Source organism: Acanthochromis polyacanthus, chromosome 9 (assembly GCF_021347895.1).
Source record: "Acanthochromis polyacanthus isolate Apoly-LR-REF ecotype Palm Island chromosome 9, KAUST_Apoly_ChrSc, whole genome shotgun sequence".
Lineage (NCBI taxonomy): Eukaryota > Metazoa > Chordata > Actinopteri > Pomacentridae > Acanthochromis > Acanthochromis polyacanthus.
Window position 1 is genome coordinate 27360339 of NC_067121.1, and position 21488 is coordinate 27381826.

The 21488-nt window shown below is 40.8% G+C and overlaps 1 protein-coding gene across 1 annotated transcript; it reads right to left on the reverse strand.

The window, feature by feature from the left end:
* Positions 1-136: 136 nt before the first annotated feature.
* Positions 137-21440, reverse strand: stk11 (serine/threonine kinase 11). The gene is made up of 11 exons (XM_022197601.2): positions 21252-21440; positions 19490-20441; positions 12198-12281; positions 11917-12006; positions 11463-11595; positions 10029-10165; positions 9800-9927; positions 7742-7799; positions 7344-7537; positions 1681-1921; positions 137-855 (listed from the first exon to the last, which is right to left on the reverse strand). The coding sequence occupies exons 2-10, from the start codon at positions 19771-19773 to the stop codon at positions 1713-1715; spliced, it is 1317 nt and encodes a 438-aa protein (XP_022053293.1). The 5' UTR covers positions 19774-20441; positions 21252-21440; the 3' UTR covers positions 137-855; positions 1681-1712.
* Positions 21441-21488: the final 48 nt, after the last annotated feature.

The window sequence follows — 21488 nt, forward strand, 5'->3', positions numbered from 1 at the left end:
CCACTGAAACCCTGCAAATGACGCGTAAAATTATAAGAATGAACAAAAGAAACTGATGTAAGCCACTGAGCTGTATTGCATAAGAAAAATATGTTCAACTAAAACTCAAACAGAAAGGATCATCCAACAAAACAGCCTGTTTGGGACATATTTTATATAAATAATAGTTAAAAAAATATTCATTGGAAAAAGAAAAAGAAAGGAAAAAAAAACCTAAATGGAAATCAAAAATCCCCAACAGGTCAGCGGTGGATCTCAAGGATTCAGTCTCTCCACAAACCAAGCACGTTCCCATTCTTCCAGCTCTGTACAGCATGCAGTTTTATGTTCGGTGGTGGTATTACTATCATAGTTATCCTCATTGCAGATTTAAATATAGAATTATTCATAACTGTTGTTTGTTTTTCCTCTTTAATTTTATACACATCACAATGTGTCTTAAAAACTGCCATTAGGGTTCTGTAAAAACAAAGTCAAAGAAAGAGTGGAGGGGTGGATGGGTAGGAAAGGGGGTGAGGGGAGGTGATGGTGTCTGTAATGTCCGGTGGAACACTCGGTCCTCTGAGGAGGACGGCAGGATGGAGAAGAAGGGGGGGGAGAAATGACGAGAGGACAGATGAGGATGACACAAGTTGAAAGGAGCCAAAATATTGGAGAAAATAAACACCATCTTCACAGGCAGTGCCTCAGTCTCAGAGCAAAAAGAACATTTCATGCTGTCCTCCTCCTCCCCGTCACTCATACCGCATCTTCAAAAGGCCAGTGGTCCAAGGAGGTATGGGGGGCATTAACGTCAGCAGGCTTCTCTCACAAACTGTGAGGACTCCAGACACAGAAGGACGAGGACAGATCAACCTGAGAGGACAGAATATGACAAGATGTCTACTAGAGCCGTTTTATTTCTTTAATCCCAACAAACATCATGAGCAAAAAAAAAACAAGTTTCTCTGAGACAAAACCGAATGCTGTGACGGAATCATTACAAGACAAGTACTAATTGGTGCCGCTAAGACGGAAAGACTCAACCCACAGAGTGAGAAAGAGAGAGACAAACATCCCACAGCCCACTTTATCTCATCCAGGGTGAGTCATCGCCTGAACAAATTAATACACGGCATCTCTTCTGCAGTGCACCCGTGACAAACTGCCTCGCGCTGTGAGTGGTTTGTATGTGCGGAAGACTGAAAGAGTAGCTGTGGGTGGTAACTGGAAAAAGAGGAGGACAACCTGTTAAATTTATGCTTGCAGCAACAATCTGCCCCACTTCAACTGAACGAGGGCCTCTGACGAACCCTTGAAAAGGCTGCAATGTAGTTGAAATCTGAACAGAGAAAAAGAGATGCACCAAGACAGGGGACTAGTCCAGAAGTAATTTTTGTGACTGTATAGGAAAACGCCCATGTGTTTGCCAAGGGAGCAGCGGTGAGTCAGAGCTCTGCTTGCTGAATATCAACACCGAGTCTCTCCCCTCCCCGATTTCCTCTTTCTCTCTCCTCCTGCCTGATACTCCTCTTTACGTCTCATTCTGTTCTGATGCATTCTCATCTCCCTCCTACCTTTTATCTGCATCTGCTGCACCTGTCCTCCAGAGTTTGCCTTTTCCCTCTTTCTACTGTACAAAAGGTGTCCATGAAAAGCACAAATTCACTTAGAGCTTTTGTTGAGAGTCTGCACACTCACCAGGCAGGTTGTTGGGAGGAAAGGGAGAGGGGTCATTGCTGTTTGCAGGTGGAGAGCTTGCGGATTTTGCTGGCTGTGGAGACTCCTTTACGTGAGGGGTTGGACGAGGAGGAGGATCGGCGTTCGGCTTTGGCCTTGGTGTTCAGAGACCCCCCTTCTGTCCCGTTCACACAAACTGGCTTGGCTACAGCTGGACTGTGGTCTGCGTCCCCCTGATCCTGATCTTCTTCAGCCACTTGTCCTAAAGAAACACACATTTGGCTCAGGATAAATTGCGCCAGCTAAGTGTGAAGTGATAAAATGAGTGAGCAAGCTGTTAGTGATAACACGGATAGAAAATCACTGGTGCTGCTAAAGCTGTAAACAAGTTTTTCAAAAGGGGATCATTAACTCTCAGATTTCCAGAGAGTTTCAGGGTCTCCGATCACGTAGTTACTTACTATGGGCTCATATTTCACTGCAATATTAAGACCTGCACTGCTACAGAAACCATGGCTAGAAGTAGAGAGAACTCAGAAATGTCTTCTGTGAATTAGGACACTGTTAAATTGCTGCACATTGAAAGCTGCATTTATTTGTGTATTTATTTTACAAAGAAAAAAATAGAAAGTGTATGTAAAACATTTTTTTGATGGTCTACATACTACAGATATTTACAATTTAGGTTGTTTTTGTTTCCATACGTGTCTCTTATCTGCTCTGTGTAAACAGTCTGCAGTGCAGGCAAACAGTCCTTGAATTTTTGCTACGTGACTGTTGGTCACAGATGAGTCACTAATGACTTGTCAGATGCACCAACAGGTGCAGAATTTTTATTTATTTTTTACAGAATTTGTTAAGAGTAAATGGCTATTTCTGGCAATTTTTTGGAATAAGACATGTGGAACGAAGTGATTTTGATTTAAAAAAATTCTGATTTCAGAGTTAGAGCAGCCCTTCACAGATGAGTAGTTCAATCAACAATTCGTTCTAGTTTTACAATTTCTGGCTCTGCTAAATGCAGTACTTTTAGGGGCTGTTTAAAACAATAACAGGCCTGTCAAACACACCAATAGATTTTGGTGATTAGAGGATTAAAAATCTTATGCTTCAACAGTGACAGCAAAATGTCAGGGCAGAGAACCATTAGAAATGTGTGAGAAACAGTAACGTACAACAACCGGAAATCCAGCTGGTTAAAAACAGAACCTAACCTCAAGGTGACCTGTTTATTTCAAAAACAGAAGTCTGTGTCTGCATGCGTAGTGGAGTAATGTGCAATTAGCTCCCACACAGCGAAAACTGCAATTCTTAGCAGAGACTATTAGAAACCATGAGATGTAGTCACTGCTACAGAAAAGCACCAGGTCAAATAGTTGTTTAATTTACCACACACACTGTTCTTTCATTCATATGAAGCATCCTATGAGCAGCAGCGCTCTGCGTGTGTGGGAGTGAACCCTGGAAAACCATTCATACTCCCACCACAAAACCATTTCAACAGGACTATTTTTAGATCTCTTCATTCACATTCTGCAGCTCCATTTGGTTTTTATGTGGGGCACCACTTCTTGATACCCGACACCGACTACTGCATTTATTATTACCGGCTGTTGCCTAGCAACAGATAAAGGAACTGAATTCTGGAGGAAAAAAAATGATAAAAGAAAAGTGGGGGAACAAGTTAAATCAAATGTGAAAGCTGCTCTTAATATCTATTCATCCCAAAGTCTTTCAACAGCCAGAGTTTGTACACACAGTTAATTAACACAAACATCTCAGCGTTTTCTAAAACCCAACATTTGATAAAGTGTAGCTTGTCCCAGACCTCTGAATCGATGCACACATCGTAGCCTGCTTTAGTGACGGAGCATTTACACATCAGATACTTTGACTTGTCACAGCAGGGAGAGCACAGCTTGATGTGATGACAGACGTCTGCTAAGTGGAACGGACCCTGCATTAACACACATGTGCATTCCCTACTGCGACCAAAGCCAAAGTGTCCTGACACAAAAAGGGGCTTTTTCAATTGGTAAACAATCTCAACAGCCAACCAATCAGACCTCAGTAGGTGGGTATAAAAATAGGGACATCATCTTCCTGCAGGCTAGCGACATTCGTGAAAAACTGTGACCGAAATTTGGCGACAAGCATGAATGAGACTGATGCAGCTGTACAAGATGCTTTAAAATTCATCTTTAAAATAACTCCCGAACTGATGAAATGCTTTGATCAATGTGAAATATGTTGTTTAATGATCCCGGCAAATGACAGCAGCTTCCGTGACAACTGAACATAATGGTGATGTTCCGATACCCACGCTAACATAGTTCGCTATACTGCACCAGAAAAGGTTTTAGTAACCCAGGATTACCATCTGGTTGCAAGCGACATCCTTTTCTGTTCATTCTGACCCACAATCATTTGTACTGTGGAGGATACGTCCACAGATCATAGTGTCTCGTACTACCTGAAGACAAGCTTGAGTTACAGAGAGTGTACAAACAGCGACAGCTCAAACCATGACAGACAAAGTTTAAGCCGCAATATTGTGACAAACTGGCATGTTCAAATTGTAAGGATACTACATGAAACAGTAAGTACTTTGTAAAGGCAGCTGCTCTAAGTGTTGCATTCAGAAACACAGTTGATACTGGCAGGGAAGATGCATGCTACTGATTGGAAATGGCAAAATAAAATAAACTCCACCCTTTCAACCATTAGGACAATGTCAGACTGAACACATGAAGTGAAACCAAATGTGAATTGTGGTTGATTATCAGGCTATATAAAGTAACTAATTCCTGGTAATTTTCTGAAGAACTGTACTGTGAAGTGAGCGGCCTTTCTTTACTTTACCATGTTGCAGTTTTAGTCAGATGAAGAGGTGGCAGTTTCAGTTTTTTGTAACGTGGGACTAAAATGAATGTAAAAGGCCTCTATTGAACCAAACAGCATCCGATAGCTACAAACTGCTAAATCATGCTGAACATTTTAAAGGGCAATCAAATGGCACAGTTTTTCCCCATTACTGAGTGTTTTGTTGAGCACCTTAATCTACACAAAAACACTCAGTAATAATTTAAATTCTATAATGATGGATATGAAAACAAACGGTGAGAATTGTATGTGTTAGTAACAACTAAACACCAACTAGATAGGTAAGACTAGTGTAGTTTTACTCCACAGATAAATACTGGTGATACAATATGTTTGCTCTTATGTGTACAAGTTTAAGTATATTTTCATTAAATTCCAAGCATGCTATTTGGTGAAATGACAAGACTTTTGACTATAGATTTAATTGGTTTTTGGCATCTCTTTTTCACAAATCTGGTAAGGATAATGGCAGAAAACAACCTGAAAGAAAAAAAAACACAATATAGCTTCTAATTTCCTTTGGTATTAAACTCCCAACCACCACAATCCTTTGTCACCTCGACATCGCCAAAGCCCACTGAAAACTGAGAGAAAATCCTGCCTAATAGCAACTGTAGGCCTGCCTTAAAGGTCAAACATAGGACTGAAGGGTTTTATAAACACTTGAAAATGATTTGGTTAGCAAACAACAAAGAAGATGAAGTCCAAATGGGAGCACTAAAGTACACACGTGGACAAAATTGTTGGTACCCCTCAGTTAAAGAAGGAAAAACCCACAATTCTCACTGAAATCACTTGAAACTCAGAAAAGTAACAATAAATAAAAATTTATTGAAAATTAAATAATCAAAAACAGCCATTACTTTTGAATTGTTGATTAACATAATTATTTAAAAAAACAAACTAATGAAACAGGCCTGGACAAAAATGATGGTACCTCTATAAAAGATTGAAAACTATTTGACCAGAGTGACATGATTAACTCAGGTGTGTCATTTAATTGACATCACAGGTGTTTCCAAACTCATAATCAGTCAGTCTGCCTATTTAAAGGGAGACAAGTAGTCACCCTGCTGATTGGTGAAAAGGTGTGTACCACACTGAACATGGACAACAGAAAGCGAAGGAGAGAATTGTCCCAGGACATCCGAAAAAAAATGATAGACAAACATCTTAAAGGTAAAGGCTATAAGACCATCTCTAAACAGCTTGAAGTTCCTGTGACAACAGTGGCTCATATTATTCAGAAGTTCAAGACCCACGGGACAGTAGCCAACCTCCCTGGACGTGGCCGCAAGAGGAAAATTGATGACAAATTGAAGAGACGGATCGTTGGAATTGTATCCAAAGAGCCCAGAGCAACCTCCAAAGAAATTAAAGGTGAACTCCAAGGCCAAGGTACATCAGTGTCAGATGGCACCATTCGTCGTTGTTTGAGCCAAAGTGGACTTCATGGGAGACGACCAAGGAGGACACCACTGCTGAAAAAAACTCATAAAAAAGCCAGACTGGAATTTGCAAAAATGCATGTTGACAAGCCACAAAGCTTCTGGGAGAATGTCCTTTGGACAGATGAGACCAAACTGGAGCTTTTTGGTAAGGCACATCAACTCTATGTTCATAGACTCAAAAACCAAGCATACGAAGAAAAGAACACTGTCCCTACGGTGAAACACGGAGGAGGCTCAGTAATGTTTTGGGGCTGCTTTGCTGCATCTGGCACAGGGTGTCTTGAAAGTGTGCAAGGTACGATGAAATCTGAAGACTATCAAGGCATTCTGGAGAGAAATGTGCTGCCTAGTGTCAGAAAGCTTGGTCTCAGTCGCAGGTCATGGGTCTTCCAACAGGACAACGATCCAAAACACACAGCCAAAAACACCCAAGAATGGCTGAGAGAAAAGCGTTGGACTATTCTAAAGTGGCCTTCTATGAGCCCAGATCTGAATCCCATTGAACATATGTGGAAGGAGCTGAAACATGCCATTTGGAGAAGACACCCATCAAACCTGAGACAACTGGAGCTGTTTGCTCATGAGGAGTGGGCCAAAATACCTGTTGACAGCTGCAGAACGCTCATTGACAAATACAGAAATGGTTTAATTGCAGTGATTGCCTCAAAAGGTTGTGCAACAAAATATTAAGTTATGGGTACCATCATTTTTGTCCAGCCCTATTTCATTAGTTTGTTTTTTAAATAATTATGTTAATCAACAATTCAAAAGTGATGGCTGATTTTGATTATTTAATTTTCAATAAATTTGTATTTATTGTTACTTTTGTGAGTTTCAAGTGATTTCAGTGAGAATTGTGGGTTTTTCCTTCTTTAACTGAGGGGTACCAACAATTTTGTCCACGTGTGTACAAATGGAAAAACAGTGCACTGTTAACATGCTTTTAACAAACTAATAAGTACATGCTGCTGCTTTAAATTTTTAAGTGAACTGCTACAGCTTCGTGGGTTCATGCAGAAGTCAGAGCCTCAGTTTTTAAACCACATCTTGACACAGGGAAGCGGTTTGGTGTCGAATACAGCAACAACGTTTCCTGTGCTGTGCTTCTAAGAAGGCTCGATCAGTGCTGTTATACAACTGTAGGAATGAGCTCATGAGACAACACACAAACAGTTACTCATCCTCTGAAGGACAAACAGAAAGAATAGAAGGCTAACCAAAACACAGAAGATATTTATAACCACAAACTGCTCGAATATTGTATACTGCAATGTAGGGGAATAAAAAAAAGAATCCTCCAAACGCTGAGTCCATCTCAAGTTCAAGTTGTAAGGATGATCTCAGTCCTACCTGGCACTGTGAAGTCCTGAGTGTATATGATCTCATCCTCTCCATCGTAGAGCTCGTCGTCATCCTCCTCTGTGTAACCGTGCAGATCCTCCAGGTAGGGCACCACTGTCATACTTCGCCAGGGGTCCCTGCTCTCTGCGTTGGCAGGGATGGGTACCGGGGGCTCAGACGGAGGGTGTTTCTTCCGCACCCAGCTGATTGACGTGTTGACAGAGGTGGAGGTGTGAAGAACAGATCAGACTTGCGTATGTGAGTCCAACACAGGATTATTATTTCTTATTGAAATCTGCATTTTACTACACTGGATAATTCATTAGGATGGATGGTAACAGTAGCAAGGAAAGAGCCTGCTGTCTATGGTAGGATACATGATAAATGTTGGATATTAAATCACTCACTTGTGTTGCCTAATGTTCTGTATGGAAAACCTCTTTGCAGGGTCGTACTCAAGCATTCCTGAAACAAAACGCACACATTATAAAGGTGAGTTTAATCACAGCAATCCTAAACAATTTCTCCACACACATCTCTCTCGGTGGAGTGTTTAACATAAACTGGTGGGAGGCCACAGCAGTGAGAGGAGGGCTATCGGCACACAGACGACAAACTCATTCAAGGAACATCAATTAACGCAAGTAATAATCTCATTCGTCACTCTGTGTCAAATCTGAGAGAGTCAATGAGGTACAGTGAGGAAGCATCAATACGTGTAGCGTAACAGCTGTACCAATGCAATGAAGATTTTGTGCTGTAATGTGGGCTGAATCTGTGGGAAAAGCAGAATGTCAGCGTGATAAGGCAGAAGTGATGCAGAGCCTATCCTAATAATGTAATTGTCTCCCAGTAGGCAGAAAAGGGCAGTATGCAGAGTGCTGATAGTAGTGCTGTGCCTGCTGAAGGACACCTTTTGTGGCACTGGGCTTATTTTAGACCATGTAATTATGGACTGACTATCTCTCAGGTGCTGCGTCATCACACACAGACGTCACACACACACACAAAATGGGGGGTGGAGGCTTAATGTGTCTTACAAGAGCAGCAAAATCAGGGAGTTTTTTTCCCCTCTATTCACTGCTAAACGGTTGACTCACTGTGAAAGACAAATTGTTCAAAATACCTTCATTTGAGACCAAGAAATTCTAAATGTACAGATAAAAGCAGCAGCGTCAAGGTGTCTATGTGCAGTGGGTTCATCACCATAAAAGGACAAAGAGCGCAAAGCTCGATGAAAGGCTGGAAAACTATCTGGGCTTTCGGTCTTTGATGGAGGCTTTCATTTCTTGGTACAAAAGTAATCTTCCCAACATTCTTCTTGGATTTTACAGGCACCGAGTTTGCTCCCATACAGCTGATTATTTTTTCCACTACAAAAGACTCGTCTTTGTTTTTTTTTTGAAGGGGCAGAGGCATTGCAGTGTTCCACTCGGGCAAAGCGATGCCTGCCTATGAAGTGTTTAGTATTCTGCTGCTGGCTCCAGATCAATGGAAACTACGTCAACAGCTGGAGGGATTTCTACAGTTTGGAGGAAGCCTCACATGCTGAGAAGTCACAGTGACTGTCAGTGTCACAGCACCACCTACTGGACTCACACCAAAAAATAAAACAAAATCACAGAGCAGGCACTTGGTGATTTAGTACTCTCACTGGATGCCTGGGCTATTCCAATACCATCCCATATCGCCCCTTTTCTAATATTCCACAAAAATGTGCATTTGTAAAGCAGACAAAAATATGCTAAGAGAAAACCATATCAAGATAGATAAACTTTACTGTCTGTCCCAAACGGTGACAGATATTCTACTTTGACAATGCTCCAACAACAAAAAATACAACACATAATAAAACACACTTAAACACAAGCTCACAGAGTAGACGTCTAAAAGAAATGTTCAAAAGAAACAGCAGCGGAATAAAAATAAATAAATAAATAAATATGTATTTTATTATGTTCAGGGTGGTTATTCCAGTGGGAATAAAGGCTTTTTTTTATAGATGTTTTTGCGGGCCAGTGGGACTTTACAACCTCTACCTGATGGAACTGACTGGAGGAAGTGATGGAGGGGTGAGAGAGGTCCTCTGTGATCAGGGTGGCTTTCCTGATCACAAAGCGGTTAAAAAGTTCAGTACTATTTCACTACATTATTAAAATTAATGCATTAAATGGCCTAATGATGCATAACAAAGACATTGTTAAAGCAGAGCTACTAAATTCAATGCACTGATTCGGCACTAAACTAACAAGATGCCTTCGACGAGGAAACTCTGCATTATACGACAAACAAAATATCTACAGTGGTTCAGCAAATGATCCAAAAATGGGCCTCCAAAAACTTGGCTGTGCAGCACAAACCCTGACTGTAAATCAGCCCATACAGAGTAGGTATGTTCTCACAGCAACATCTGAGCCAGCAAATGTAATTTCCCTTTAAGGATAAAAGCTCTGGACAACACTTACCTCGCAGCAGGTCTGACAGGAGGGGTCCACACTCCTCAGGAACAGTGTAGTCTCCTTTTCCAATGTTCTCAAATAGCTTATAGATGTTGTCTCCCTCAAACGGATACAGACTTGTTGTAATGTTGTATCTGAATGGAAGGAAGCAAAGACCAAGTCAAGAGTAGCAGGAAAAACACCATGCTGTTAAGGTATACATAAACAAATGGTGGGTACACATAGTGTTACTCACAGTGTTACTCCAGCAGACCAAATGTCCACTTTAAACCCTGAAAAGGTGTCCAGTCCATTGGCAATCTCTGGGGGCTGGAAGGCTGGAGAGCCCTGACTGGTGCGACATGTGTCATCCTCTGCAAATGGGTGAAGGGCCTGAAAGAAATCATGAGGCGATTACGTTCACTGTAATATTTTAGAAAATGTTTCTCTATATATTTAGCTCAAAAAGCTGGACTAGTCATTGCCAGTTCCTTTTAAGGCATTTGAACCTCCTTATCATGACACATGTATCCATTTGTCAAAAGTACACAATTTAGACACACTATATTCTGAAAAAAAAAAAAAGGAATTCTGTGCTCCTTGGTGCAACAAGAAAGCTGCTCTGCTGTGTCCTGGAGTATGTAAACAAATTTTAAAAAGTAAGCAGTAAAATATGAAGAGTCACCATTTTTTTCACTATGGGTTACACCTGTGAGTATTCACCTTTGATTATTTTATGAATTATGCCATTATAATGGTGTGAGATCATACAAAAAACGATTCTGAGTTCTCTCTACTTCTAGCCATGGTTGTGCTGTTTCCACAGAAGTGCATGACTTTATATTGCAGAGAAAAATAAGCCCACAGTCAGTAAAAATGTGACAGGAGCCACATGACAGCAGCAAAATACAACTGGAAACTGTTTGGACTTCAGCGGGTTCAGCAAAGAAAGGAAACATCTACGGTATCAAATATTACATTAACCAGTGCACATAATAATCCAGAAGAAAACAAATAACAGACGCCACAGTAATGTCTACATTTATTCAAAGTGTTATACAGCAACATGGAAGGTACATCTACATAAAGCTACAAAGTACATCTGTTGATAGCACTTCTCTTCCTGTGTTTTGTTTATTTTTGAGCTGCGCATAGGTGCTTTGACGTTATACGGGGGGTCCCAAAAAATTAGTTTTTAATTTAAAATTAGTTTGCTCCTTTTGCTCAAAAAAGTGTAACCATTATTTTTCTGCTTTCATGAATAGACATGCAACGGAAAAGGCACTCTGTGTATTGAAGTACACCCAAACTCAGTCAAATGTGAATGCACAACATGAATTTCATGAACAAGAGCCAAAGGAAAGCAGATTTGGCATAAGAAGCTTCAAACAGCTGGAAAACAGGATCTGGATGGCCACATTCAACATTTGTAATAACTTTTACAACATTATACAATTAGCATCACCCAGAATTTTTCATTTGAAATTTGTAGAATAAAACATTTTATGCCCAAAATAAATTCTACTAAGTATCATTTCCACTTACCATGTAGTCACTCCGATAATGATGTCAATTTTTTGGGACACCCTGTATATTACTATTATATGTCAGACTACAACTGCTAACAAGTAGAAATATGCTAGGAGGAGGTTTGATCTGGTAGTTATGGTAACAAGCAGTCTAAGCTCACCTCTGCTACTCCCAGGTCGGAGATTTTAAGCGCCCCATCTGTGGTCAGCAGCAGATTCCCTGGTTTAATGTCTTTGTGAACTATTCCCTGGCTGTGCAAATATTCAAGGCCATCTAAGAGTTGGCAAAAGTACCTGCAAAAAGTGACAGGGAAAACAAGAAGAATTTATGGACACAGTTAAAGGAGGAGTGAGAGTCTACTGTACTATAAACGATTAGCACATCAAACTATTTATCACTGCGGTCAGATAAACCTTAATCACTTGGTACTTTAGCTTCGGTGGCTTTCGGGCAGCGACCAGACATTCACACAATCTGTGGTCAGTTATTTTAACAGTAGAGGCCCTGCAGTCTCGGATCTAAACTTAGGCTTGGAGCAGCGGCTGCAGAGAGGCTCAGACTAAATATAGCAGAGAGAGCAAAGAGGGGAGAGAGGGAGAAAAAGAGAGAGTTACCCGTGAGCTTGAAATACTGGAAACCTTTTCTCTGGGACGCTGTCCAGCATTTCTTGCATCCCACAAACGCAATACTCCATCACCATATACGTAAGCTGGGAGTCAAGGGAATTTGCCAAATAAACATTCATATTCTTTAATAATGTGAGCCAACTTTAAATCTGAAAACTAACAGATTTTAAGTATTAAAAGAACCCTCAGCTGCAGCAAGCTTTACTGTCTAAAATCATTACTTAAAAACAAATCTATTTATATACACTCATTTAGCAGGTTAAGGATATATTTTTTGCTTCTCTTCATTGTAGAGCACGTCCACCAACTGAATCACATTCTTGTGTTGGAGTCTTCTTAGCAGCTGAATCTCCCTATAAATGGACATAAGGAGAAAGAACACGGGAAAGATTAAGTGAACAAATATACATGAATACCGGTATATTTTTAATACTGGGCCAAATTTGGTAGAACAGTAGGCTTGAGGTCAAGAACCATGCATCAGCGCACTGGCATTAATATTCCACTATATAGCACGAGAGAAGGTGTATTATTGGTTTCATTAATGGCATTTCTAATAAGTTGACTAGTTAACTCATTTCACTATGCAGTAAAAACAAAACTATCTGCAATATAGAAAACATTAAAAAACTTTAAATGAAAGAAAAAAGGCCATTATAATTAAAAGTGAAACAAAAAAGAATGTTCTAAAAATAAATTAAGACAAAAACAGAGGTGCACGAATGACACTAAAACACTGAGTCTACATTGTCTGGGACTTGTTCCCGACTTATAAAACTTCTGAGGTAAAGAGTCATGCTGTAATTTCCTACAAACATGTACCCACCAAAAACAGCCTGCTGGGAGAGTGCGGCAGCAGTCAACTACACCAGTCTCATTATAAAGACAGACAACCTGACAGTTCACTTCGCTACCCAAGGAGGAGATGCTTAAATCACAAGCAAGGCAAAACCCCTGGAGACTCAACATTCATCAGAGAGCTGTGAGCAGGGATGCTAATGAATCCGGATGGCAAGCACAGAAATTACTAACCACACACTCCTCTCAACACACTACTAAGATCTGCACCCACAGGAAATAAAAGAAGGTTTCACGTGACAAAATTGTGACGAGATTTTGATTCAAAATCAATTCTTGGGTCAATGCAGGTGGCACCACTTGCATCTGTTTTAGTTGGTATGAGGAAATATTTTTCTCACTGCTACACTGATAACATTTTTTTTTTTGCATTTTTTCTTGTTAAATGTTTCTGTCATATAATGTAGATCATGCAGCTTAACTGCCAGTCATGCTTTATGTTGCAGTGGATAGGGAGCAGGATGAATCTTGTATTAAAACAAAGTCCACTGAAGTAAAACCTTGTAACATTGCATACAGTTTAAGTCATTTCCTCCTCCATGGAATCTTATTTGGCATCATAATGGCCACATGTGCCTGCAGGACAGTTTGCCATTACCATTCCATAAGCATTCCATATTTTAAAATGAAGAAAATAGGATTAAGTTGATATGTTTTGGTTTATGTAAATATATCTGAAATACTTAAAGACAAATACCTTGATTCTTTCCTTCTGAGAATACAAGTGATTTAGTGCATCAAGGAATAACAGGTCAAAGCTCTAAAAAAAAGGGTGAGTGCCTCTGCCTCAAAAATATAACTCCCAAGGCCCCGACAGTGCTGAGGCATCATCAGTCTTCTCACAAAGAACACTTGAGCTTTTTAGTCCCTTATCATCCTGCAGTTTGAGCTTTGGCAGTTTTTTTTTTTTACAAACTAGCTCAAAAACAACAAGCAGAGATTTCTTTACCAGATGAAACTGAATCAACTAAACAAGTCAGAAAAAAACAATAGATGGATCGATGGATGCGTGCCATATGTGGAGTGACGTACTTGCCAACGCAGAAAGTCTAACACTGGCCTTAAGATCAAGGTTCCACCTTGACATCTGGAATAAACCCATCACAACCCAGCCCATCAATAAAGATATCCCCACTGCATTAAAGTGGCTGACAACACTGGGCCATGGCTCAGGTGGTAGTGCAGGTTGTCCACTAATTGCAAGGTTGGCAACCAATCTCTGGCTTCTAAGTGTGCCGAAGTGGCTTTCGGCAAGACACTGAATCCCCATGTTGCTCACCAATGTTTATGAGCACCTTGCATGGCAGCTCTGCCACCATTTGTGTATGAATGGGTGAATGAGAAACGGCTTTGTAGAAGCTAACTCAAACTGACCATACTTCCACTTCCAGTAATCTTAGCAGATCTGACATGCACACCCCAGACGCCATGCTCAGTGGCGTATGCATCTACCTCAAATAATAAACAAGCACAAAATAGTTAGTCTTCTTAATGTTGACCTGAGGAACAAGTGGTCAATACTACAAATAAACTTAACACAGAACAAAGCAGTCAACGGGTATCAACTTTCACTGCACCATTATCTCACTAATGACTGACAACATGATAAACCCTGACTGTTTTGACAGATCTGTGCTTTGTTGAAGGCGATGCCTTCCCCTGCTGAAAAAAGTTTTTCACTCCATTTAAGAGATATACTCCTCTCAGACACCTTGACTTGGAGATATGTTTTATTTTTATTGTTTAACTTTTCAGAAACGCCAGAAATCAAAATGCCCTGCATCTAGAAAAACAAATCACCACAGTCTGCTTTGGCAAAACTCGAGCAACCAAACATAAAATTGGAACGAACACATGAGCATTAAACCGAAGCATCGCCCAAGGTTCCTGAAAACACAAGGCTAACCAAAACACATCCTTGAACACAAAACAAATGGATCCAAGCAACGACAAGGCAACAAAAACTAAAAGCTGTGCCGCCTACATGAACGCTGCCAGACCAAGCTACAAAATAATTGACATACCATAACATTAATCGAAGGTAAACAAGTAACAGATGTTTATGACATTGAAGGAGGCTAACCACCAGACACAGTAAACATCAAGTTTTAGAATGCTAGCCTTAGCATTTTTAAGGCTGCTGACCAACACCAAAACATGTACCAGAATGGGTTTAAGGTTAAAACAAAAGAGCTTCAAAACTTAAGCTCCAAGTAGCTCTAGCTAACCAATCCCACTGAATAGTCTCATCCAGAGTGTTTGGAGATATGCAATTATTCCATCAAGTCAAAAATATCAGCCACATGAGCAGTGGATGTGACATATCTGCTGTTGGAGTTGAACACGTTAGCTTTTATAGCTTAGAAGGCCCAGGTGAGCTGAATTAGATGATGACCACCCCATGTCATCCAATTGCCCTCCAAAGTAAGCTAGATCTCCCTCAATACAGTGGGAGGGACGTCACACAGTCCTTTGCCTTTAACACAACCTCACAGCTGACAAATAGATATTCTTGGCCTCGTCAGCCTCTCGCTTTCACACAGACAAACAGGCAGTTACTGCGGCATCACTGCACTGGTAAAAAGACACTGCTGCCTCATGCACACAAAAACACAACTAAGATCCAAATATAGCAACATGTAATATATAGCCTTATTTCAAACTATGAACTACATCTGCAATCCAACTGAACAGCAGCTGCAGATACCAAGTCTGAAATGTAGCAAACCACACTGCATCAAAACTCACTGTTCATTTACATAAAACCAAATCATAAAACGGAGGCAGCACTGCAACAGAGGGCACAGTGACTGCTGCAGTCCATCTGCAGTCGGAGTTCAAATGTGTACCGACGGACCTTGTGTGTTCAAGGCCTGCAATCTGCAGAGCCGAAAGGATTTCAACACTCAGCGATATGGCAGCAACTCTGGCTCACAGTGGGAACATAAACAACTGATCAAAATCTGCACCTTCACTGTGCTGGGCCAGAAAGCCAGACTAGTTTAGAGAATGAGTGTGCGTCTGTGCATATGTGTGTCCATGTGCGCTCCTGTCATTCCAGACAGGGGCAGGGCATTCTTGGGGTGTTACCGTAGAAACAGGAGTGGCATTGCTAGATCAGTGCCAGCATGAGCATGCCCATCCCTATGGCAACGCTGCAAAAGCAGGAAGTGTTTGGCAGACAGGAATGCTAAACAGGCGTTGAATGGAGAGGCTGGGGGCTACTATGGCATCCAAGGGCAGACAGGCCTTTACAGGCTGGAGGATCTTGCTTCCTCAGGCTGGAAAACGTAAGGTCTCCACCAAGAGACGTAGAATAAGGACAAAAAGCAAGGGAAATGCAAGCAAACCAATTTCACACATCAGCTGACACTGTTATAGTCTCATTAACAAAATGACACAGCCATGTACCACTGCAGTTTTGGCCTTAAAAACTGACGAAGAAACATGAAAACAGAGCCAGACAAACCATTTTATAATGCAGGAGAAGATCCACTTCTTAATGATGACAGAAAAAATAACTGATACAACTACAGGGTGATACAAAAAAATGGTATCAGTATTAATATAGGGTAACAGTAGCTACAGAAAGGTGGGAGTGGAACTGCAAATATATAAGCAGTTCTGACTCTGCAGACTATTAATATTAAAATGACTTATTTTAATCCACCACAAATTTCTCATTTCTGCCACCAATCAAAGTCCTTGTCAAAGTTAATTTGTACCGATGGATCTAACATACCTACAAATAGCAAACACAAAATGATAGATTGCATGTGTTCAACTTTGTAAATTAAGACAAACGCAAAAGCACCAAGTACAGCCTTGAGTCAAAGACGAATAATCTGTATGACCTTTATACAAATGGACATGGCAGTTTCTCTATGGCTTAACATTGCTTAAGTTCAAACACACATTCTGAAGTGAACTGAGGTCTGCACATGGACTGGCTATGCCTGGACATCAAGATAAACAAGACAGAAAAGCCATTGTCTACCCAGAAAAGAAACATCTTGCACTTATCTCAGTTTTTGCCGTTTTCATGTACCCTCCACTAACGCTTCTGGTGAATATTTGGGCTTTTTTTCCCCTCAGAGTTGTTACTAGATTAGTTGCATTCTCATTTTATGATCTGACCTTCCTGAGATACTAATTCTTTAAATTCTTCTTGTATTATACTCTATATGGATAATTTTACATAACAGGATTATAGATATGCTTATAGCACTTTTGCTTTCATTTTGTAGTTTTGACAGAAAATCGACACCAATTGTTGGACTTCACACATTCTGCACCAAAATGGCATCAGTGATGATTTAAGCGTGCCACGGTAAAGGGAGAGAACACCTAAACAAGCATACTAGTTTGCAGTTCTGACTTGGAACTTAACTGATACATTTCATTTAAAGCGGTTTTTAACTGGTAATAGTGTCAAAAGCAGTAATTTAGCACTGTTTTCTGGTTCCATTAGCCCAGTGAGAGCAATGCTGCTCAAGATGCTACACTGTTATTAAAGTCATCTCCTCTCAAACCTTGTATACATAGAATAGCCACTTTTTTCAGTCATCCATCCCAAGCTACAAATACACTATAGATTATTCAAGGCAATGCTCGACATATGTAGCACTTCAAGTAACATGTCACATGCTTCATTGTGAACTAAAGCGCTTTCACAAATGGGAGACTGGGCTCTCAAAAAGCTTCTGAGTGCAAAGCATTGCTATAACTGAACCGTGCCAGTGTAGATAGTGATGGAGAACTGCAGCTGCTGCTGTAGAGCTGCTGACAGGTCCTTTTAGTCCCAACTAACAACTACGTTTCTTGACGTAAACACATCTGCTAAATCAAATTTCCTGGGACAAGCCTCTGTTAAAGTTACTCTGGATGTCTGATAATACAAGATTCCACGATCCTGTGAAAATGTAGAGACATCACCATATTGTTCTTGTGCTGCTGTTCTCACTGTGGCCCAAAAACACGACATCTCGCAGCTCTTCGGTCTCCCTGTGTGAACTCATTCCGACAGTTTTCTAAAGCTTACTCTAAAATTAGCACAGGCCCACAGTGAAAAGCTGGAGTAATATTTAATAATACTACTGTGATTAAAACTTCTGATGCTCATCAGGAAGTGGGGGACGCAGAAAGAAGTCTGAACACATGACAGCTAAATCACAGAGGCAGTAAGACGGAAGATAGTTACAGAGTCTGGAAAATATGGAGCAACTACACCATTAATAGACATGCTGCTAAGAAATGAATGTGATGAAGTTAACGTACTTCGATTTTTAAGAAATGACAATCAGTGAAGATTTGCACGCATGTTTTGTTTGTAATTTCTTAAGATTTTTAATTACAGGTACAGACCCCATAAAGTTATCTTTTTGCTCCTTGAGTAGCACAAATTGAAAAGAAGTTTTGGGTTGTATAGGCTATATCAAAGCTGAGAAAAATTAAGTTGAGGCAATTTACTGTTATTACAGTCTGTCAGAAAAAGATCTAGGAAAGCTTGTCTAAATTTTTCATCTTGATTAATGCAATCAGTTTTCTTATTCACGCAACAATTGCAAAATTGGGTTATTGCCTAAGTGTTCTCATTGTATCCCTTATTTCATACGGATTTTTTCCTATTTTAAGTGTTATTATTTCTTGCCGCTGTGCTTCGTCAGATCAAATCAGCTGTATATTTACGCAGTGGAACAGCTATGCATGCTTGTGTGTGTCTAAGAGTCAACACGTGTGTATGTGTTTTCAAATGAAGCTTTCATTTCATCAGAATGGCTTGGCATCAAATCTCAGCACTTATGGAGTATAAACATAAGTGTATAGGGCAGTCAGGCTCATGAACGCCATGATAAAATCAAAGTTTTGTATATTTGCTCAATCTGATATTTTCAATGATAAATCTATATTTTGTTTGTGGTCTAAACTGCTCACCTTGACACAGGGATGCATCAGAGTATAAAGGTGTGTTAGGAGCAACTTTACATCCCTGTTGGGTGTGGAAACGGGGGGAAAAAACAATACATTTCATACTAAATGCAACAGTGATGTTGGTCAAAGGTGGAATAGACGTGAAACCTTCAACCAAAATAGGTCTGGAAATCGTGGTAACTGCTGACACAACATTCAAAGTTTTGCTTATTTTGCTAAATAAGAGTGAAAATATACATAGCACATAAAGTAAAACACTGCATAGTATTAGAGTATTTTAGTATTTGTACTGAAATGAAGATGTTACAGCTGCACTTCTTTACAGTAAAACCATGAAGAAAAGACAACACACAGCTTATCATCTATTATCAACTCAGTGGAGATTCCTAAGTGAAATATCTGAGACGCAGTTTCAAATGCATGTTAAGAGTTTGCATGGCTAGGCCAGGGAGATGGATAATAAGAGAGTGAGACAGGCACGAAAGGTCATTCTCATTGTGGCACAGTCAAAAGAAGTCCATTTGACTGCTGGAAGACTCATTAAATTTTCAGTACGGTGACTCCCATTAATTAACTCGCGTTTAGATCAAGCATTACAGTCAAGCCAATGCTACAATATCTCAGGACAACCTATTAATTCCAGGTGAAGAGGTATTGCAAGATACACGTGTAAATCACCACGTATGAGTAAGAAGTTTTGAATAAAATGCCAGAGTGCAGAGAGAGGCAGAAGAGGAAACAAAACAGGAATACAAACCCTGAAAATACTCACTTTTTCACATTGGCTTCTCCATTGGGAATCCTCCTAAGCTTCTTCTTCTTTAGTATCTTGACAGCCCTGCGACAAAGTGTCTCTGAGTCCAGCATTTCTTTCACTTTGCCGTAAGATCCTTCCCCAAGCAGATCCCCCATCAAGTACTTTCCTATCAGCTTTGCCCTCTTCCTCCGTGGCTGGTAGATCACCTCTGTAGAGTCAATGCGGTGAATGAAAGTATCCATCTCCATCAGTTCATTTTCATTTAGATAGTCAAGATGATGCAGCTCCCCGGTACTCATGACTGATAGTTGAGCAACCAAAGCTTAAGTTTCCGGCTGCAAATAGCAATGATTGCTGCTGTGGAGTAATCCACTGGTAACCTTTCAGCTCTGAGTCGAGTGTTTTAATTCTGCACGATGAGTTACAAAATACTGAACATGGGAGAGGGAGTAATCAGGCCTGAGAGCTGAGGGAGGAGACGGGTGATCAATCCCAATCTGTAAACATTAGGGCTCTTTTTGCTCAAGAGGAGTGACAAAGGGTAAAGAACCTGTTGGGTCCAGTGTCGAGTTAGTGCTTCATACTGTGCATTACATACTACTTCTATGACAAGTACAGTCGAACAGAAATTGTGATTCAACAATGTTTGTCGTCTCAACTGCGCTCTCGGTCAGTTCTGTATGAGTTTAATACCATACAGCCCTAGGCAGAGGGAATCGGTCTTGCTTCAAGGCCGTGCAGCACTGCATTTCTGTCAAAGGTCCATGCTGCATAGCATAGTTTTCTCAGGACACACAAGTGTGTATAGCTGAACTGGCTCCAAGCATAGATCTACATCTACAAGCAAGCAGCAGTTTCAGTCCAATCTCTGGTATCAGTCGGGCTCCTGGAGGTCGACTGAACCATCCAATGTGTCCCACCGTACTCAGGTGTCCTCCATGTCACCACGGTTTGTACTGCCTGGTGCCTGAAAACAAGGGTCATTTAAACATTAATGAAAACACACACATGGCTTTCGCTAGCTTCTGAACCAAGTTAGACCTCTTTGGCAAACAATCTGTCCAGACATCAACACCTGACTAGTTAACCTTTCTGAGTTTCCTCTCTGCAGGGACCTTACTATTAGACACTAACACATTATCCCGTCCGTCAGTACATATTTAGAACACTACTTTGCAGTTAGGTTCTTCCTTCAAAACAAACATTTTTAAGTGTTAACTGTTGGCTAGCTGGCAAGCTAGTATAGCAAGGCTGCTTGAATGAACTAGCCTGCCAACAAGAACTGTCACTTTGTGTGGTTCCTCAATATACACACCTTCAGCGACTATCGCAGGTTTTAATGCAAAAGTGTGCTTTAAAACAGCGCTAAGTAATTTACTGTAAACGAGAACTGTCAGTGGACAGCTCGGGGGGACAACCGTAACGTCGTCACACAACTACAGCTAACGGTGGCTGTGTGCAGCAGCAGTAGCTAGCCAACTTTGCCTGACGTTAAGATTAGCGTTAGCCAACTTCACCTAATTTGCCGGTGGAGCAGCGACAATTCAGCCGGACAGGTATTGTTGTCAGACTGTGCTGCATTATGTTTCCCCGGCAGCAAAACCAAATATGAGCTTTAACATCCAGCCCAGTCAGTCCGCACAGAGGAAACACACTGGATGAATCCAGCTAATGCGAGCTAACCGGAGTTGCGTTGGTTAGCAAGCCGCTTAGATTCCAATATAAATTGCTAGCAAGCTAGTTAACAAGCTAACTAAGTCCTGGTACCGGCTCTTACCTAGATCCACATCAATCTTGTTTCTCCTTCGGGTTTTGCTTCCCCTTTGTGCGTCCGTACTTGGTGAAGCAAATATTTCATTTGGGTCCCAGAAAATATCTGTTAATTTTTCTGACTCTTCGTGCTACTCTTGCCACTCAGGTTGTCGCCATCTTGTTTACCTCCCCCCCAACTCGCACTGACAGCCCGTACGTTACTGCGTCAAATCAAAGTTTTCTCCCCGCACACTGTGGAGCA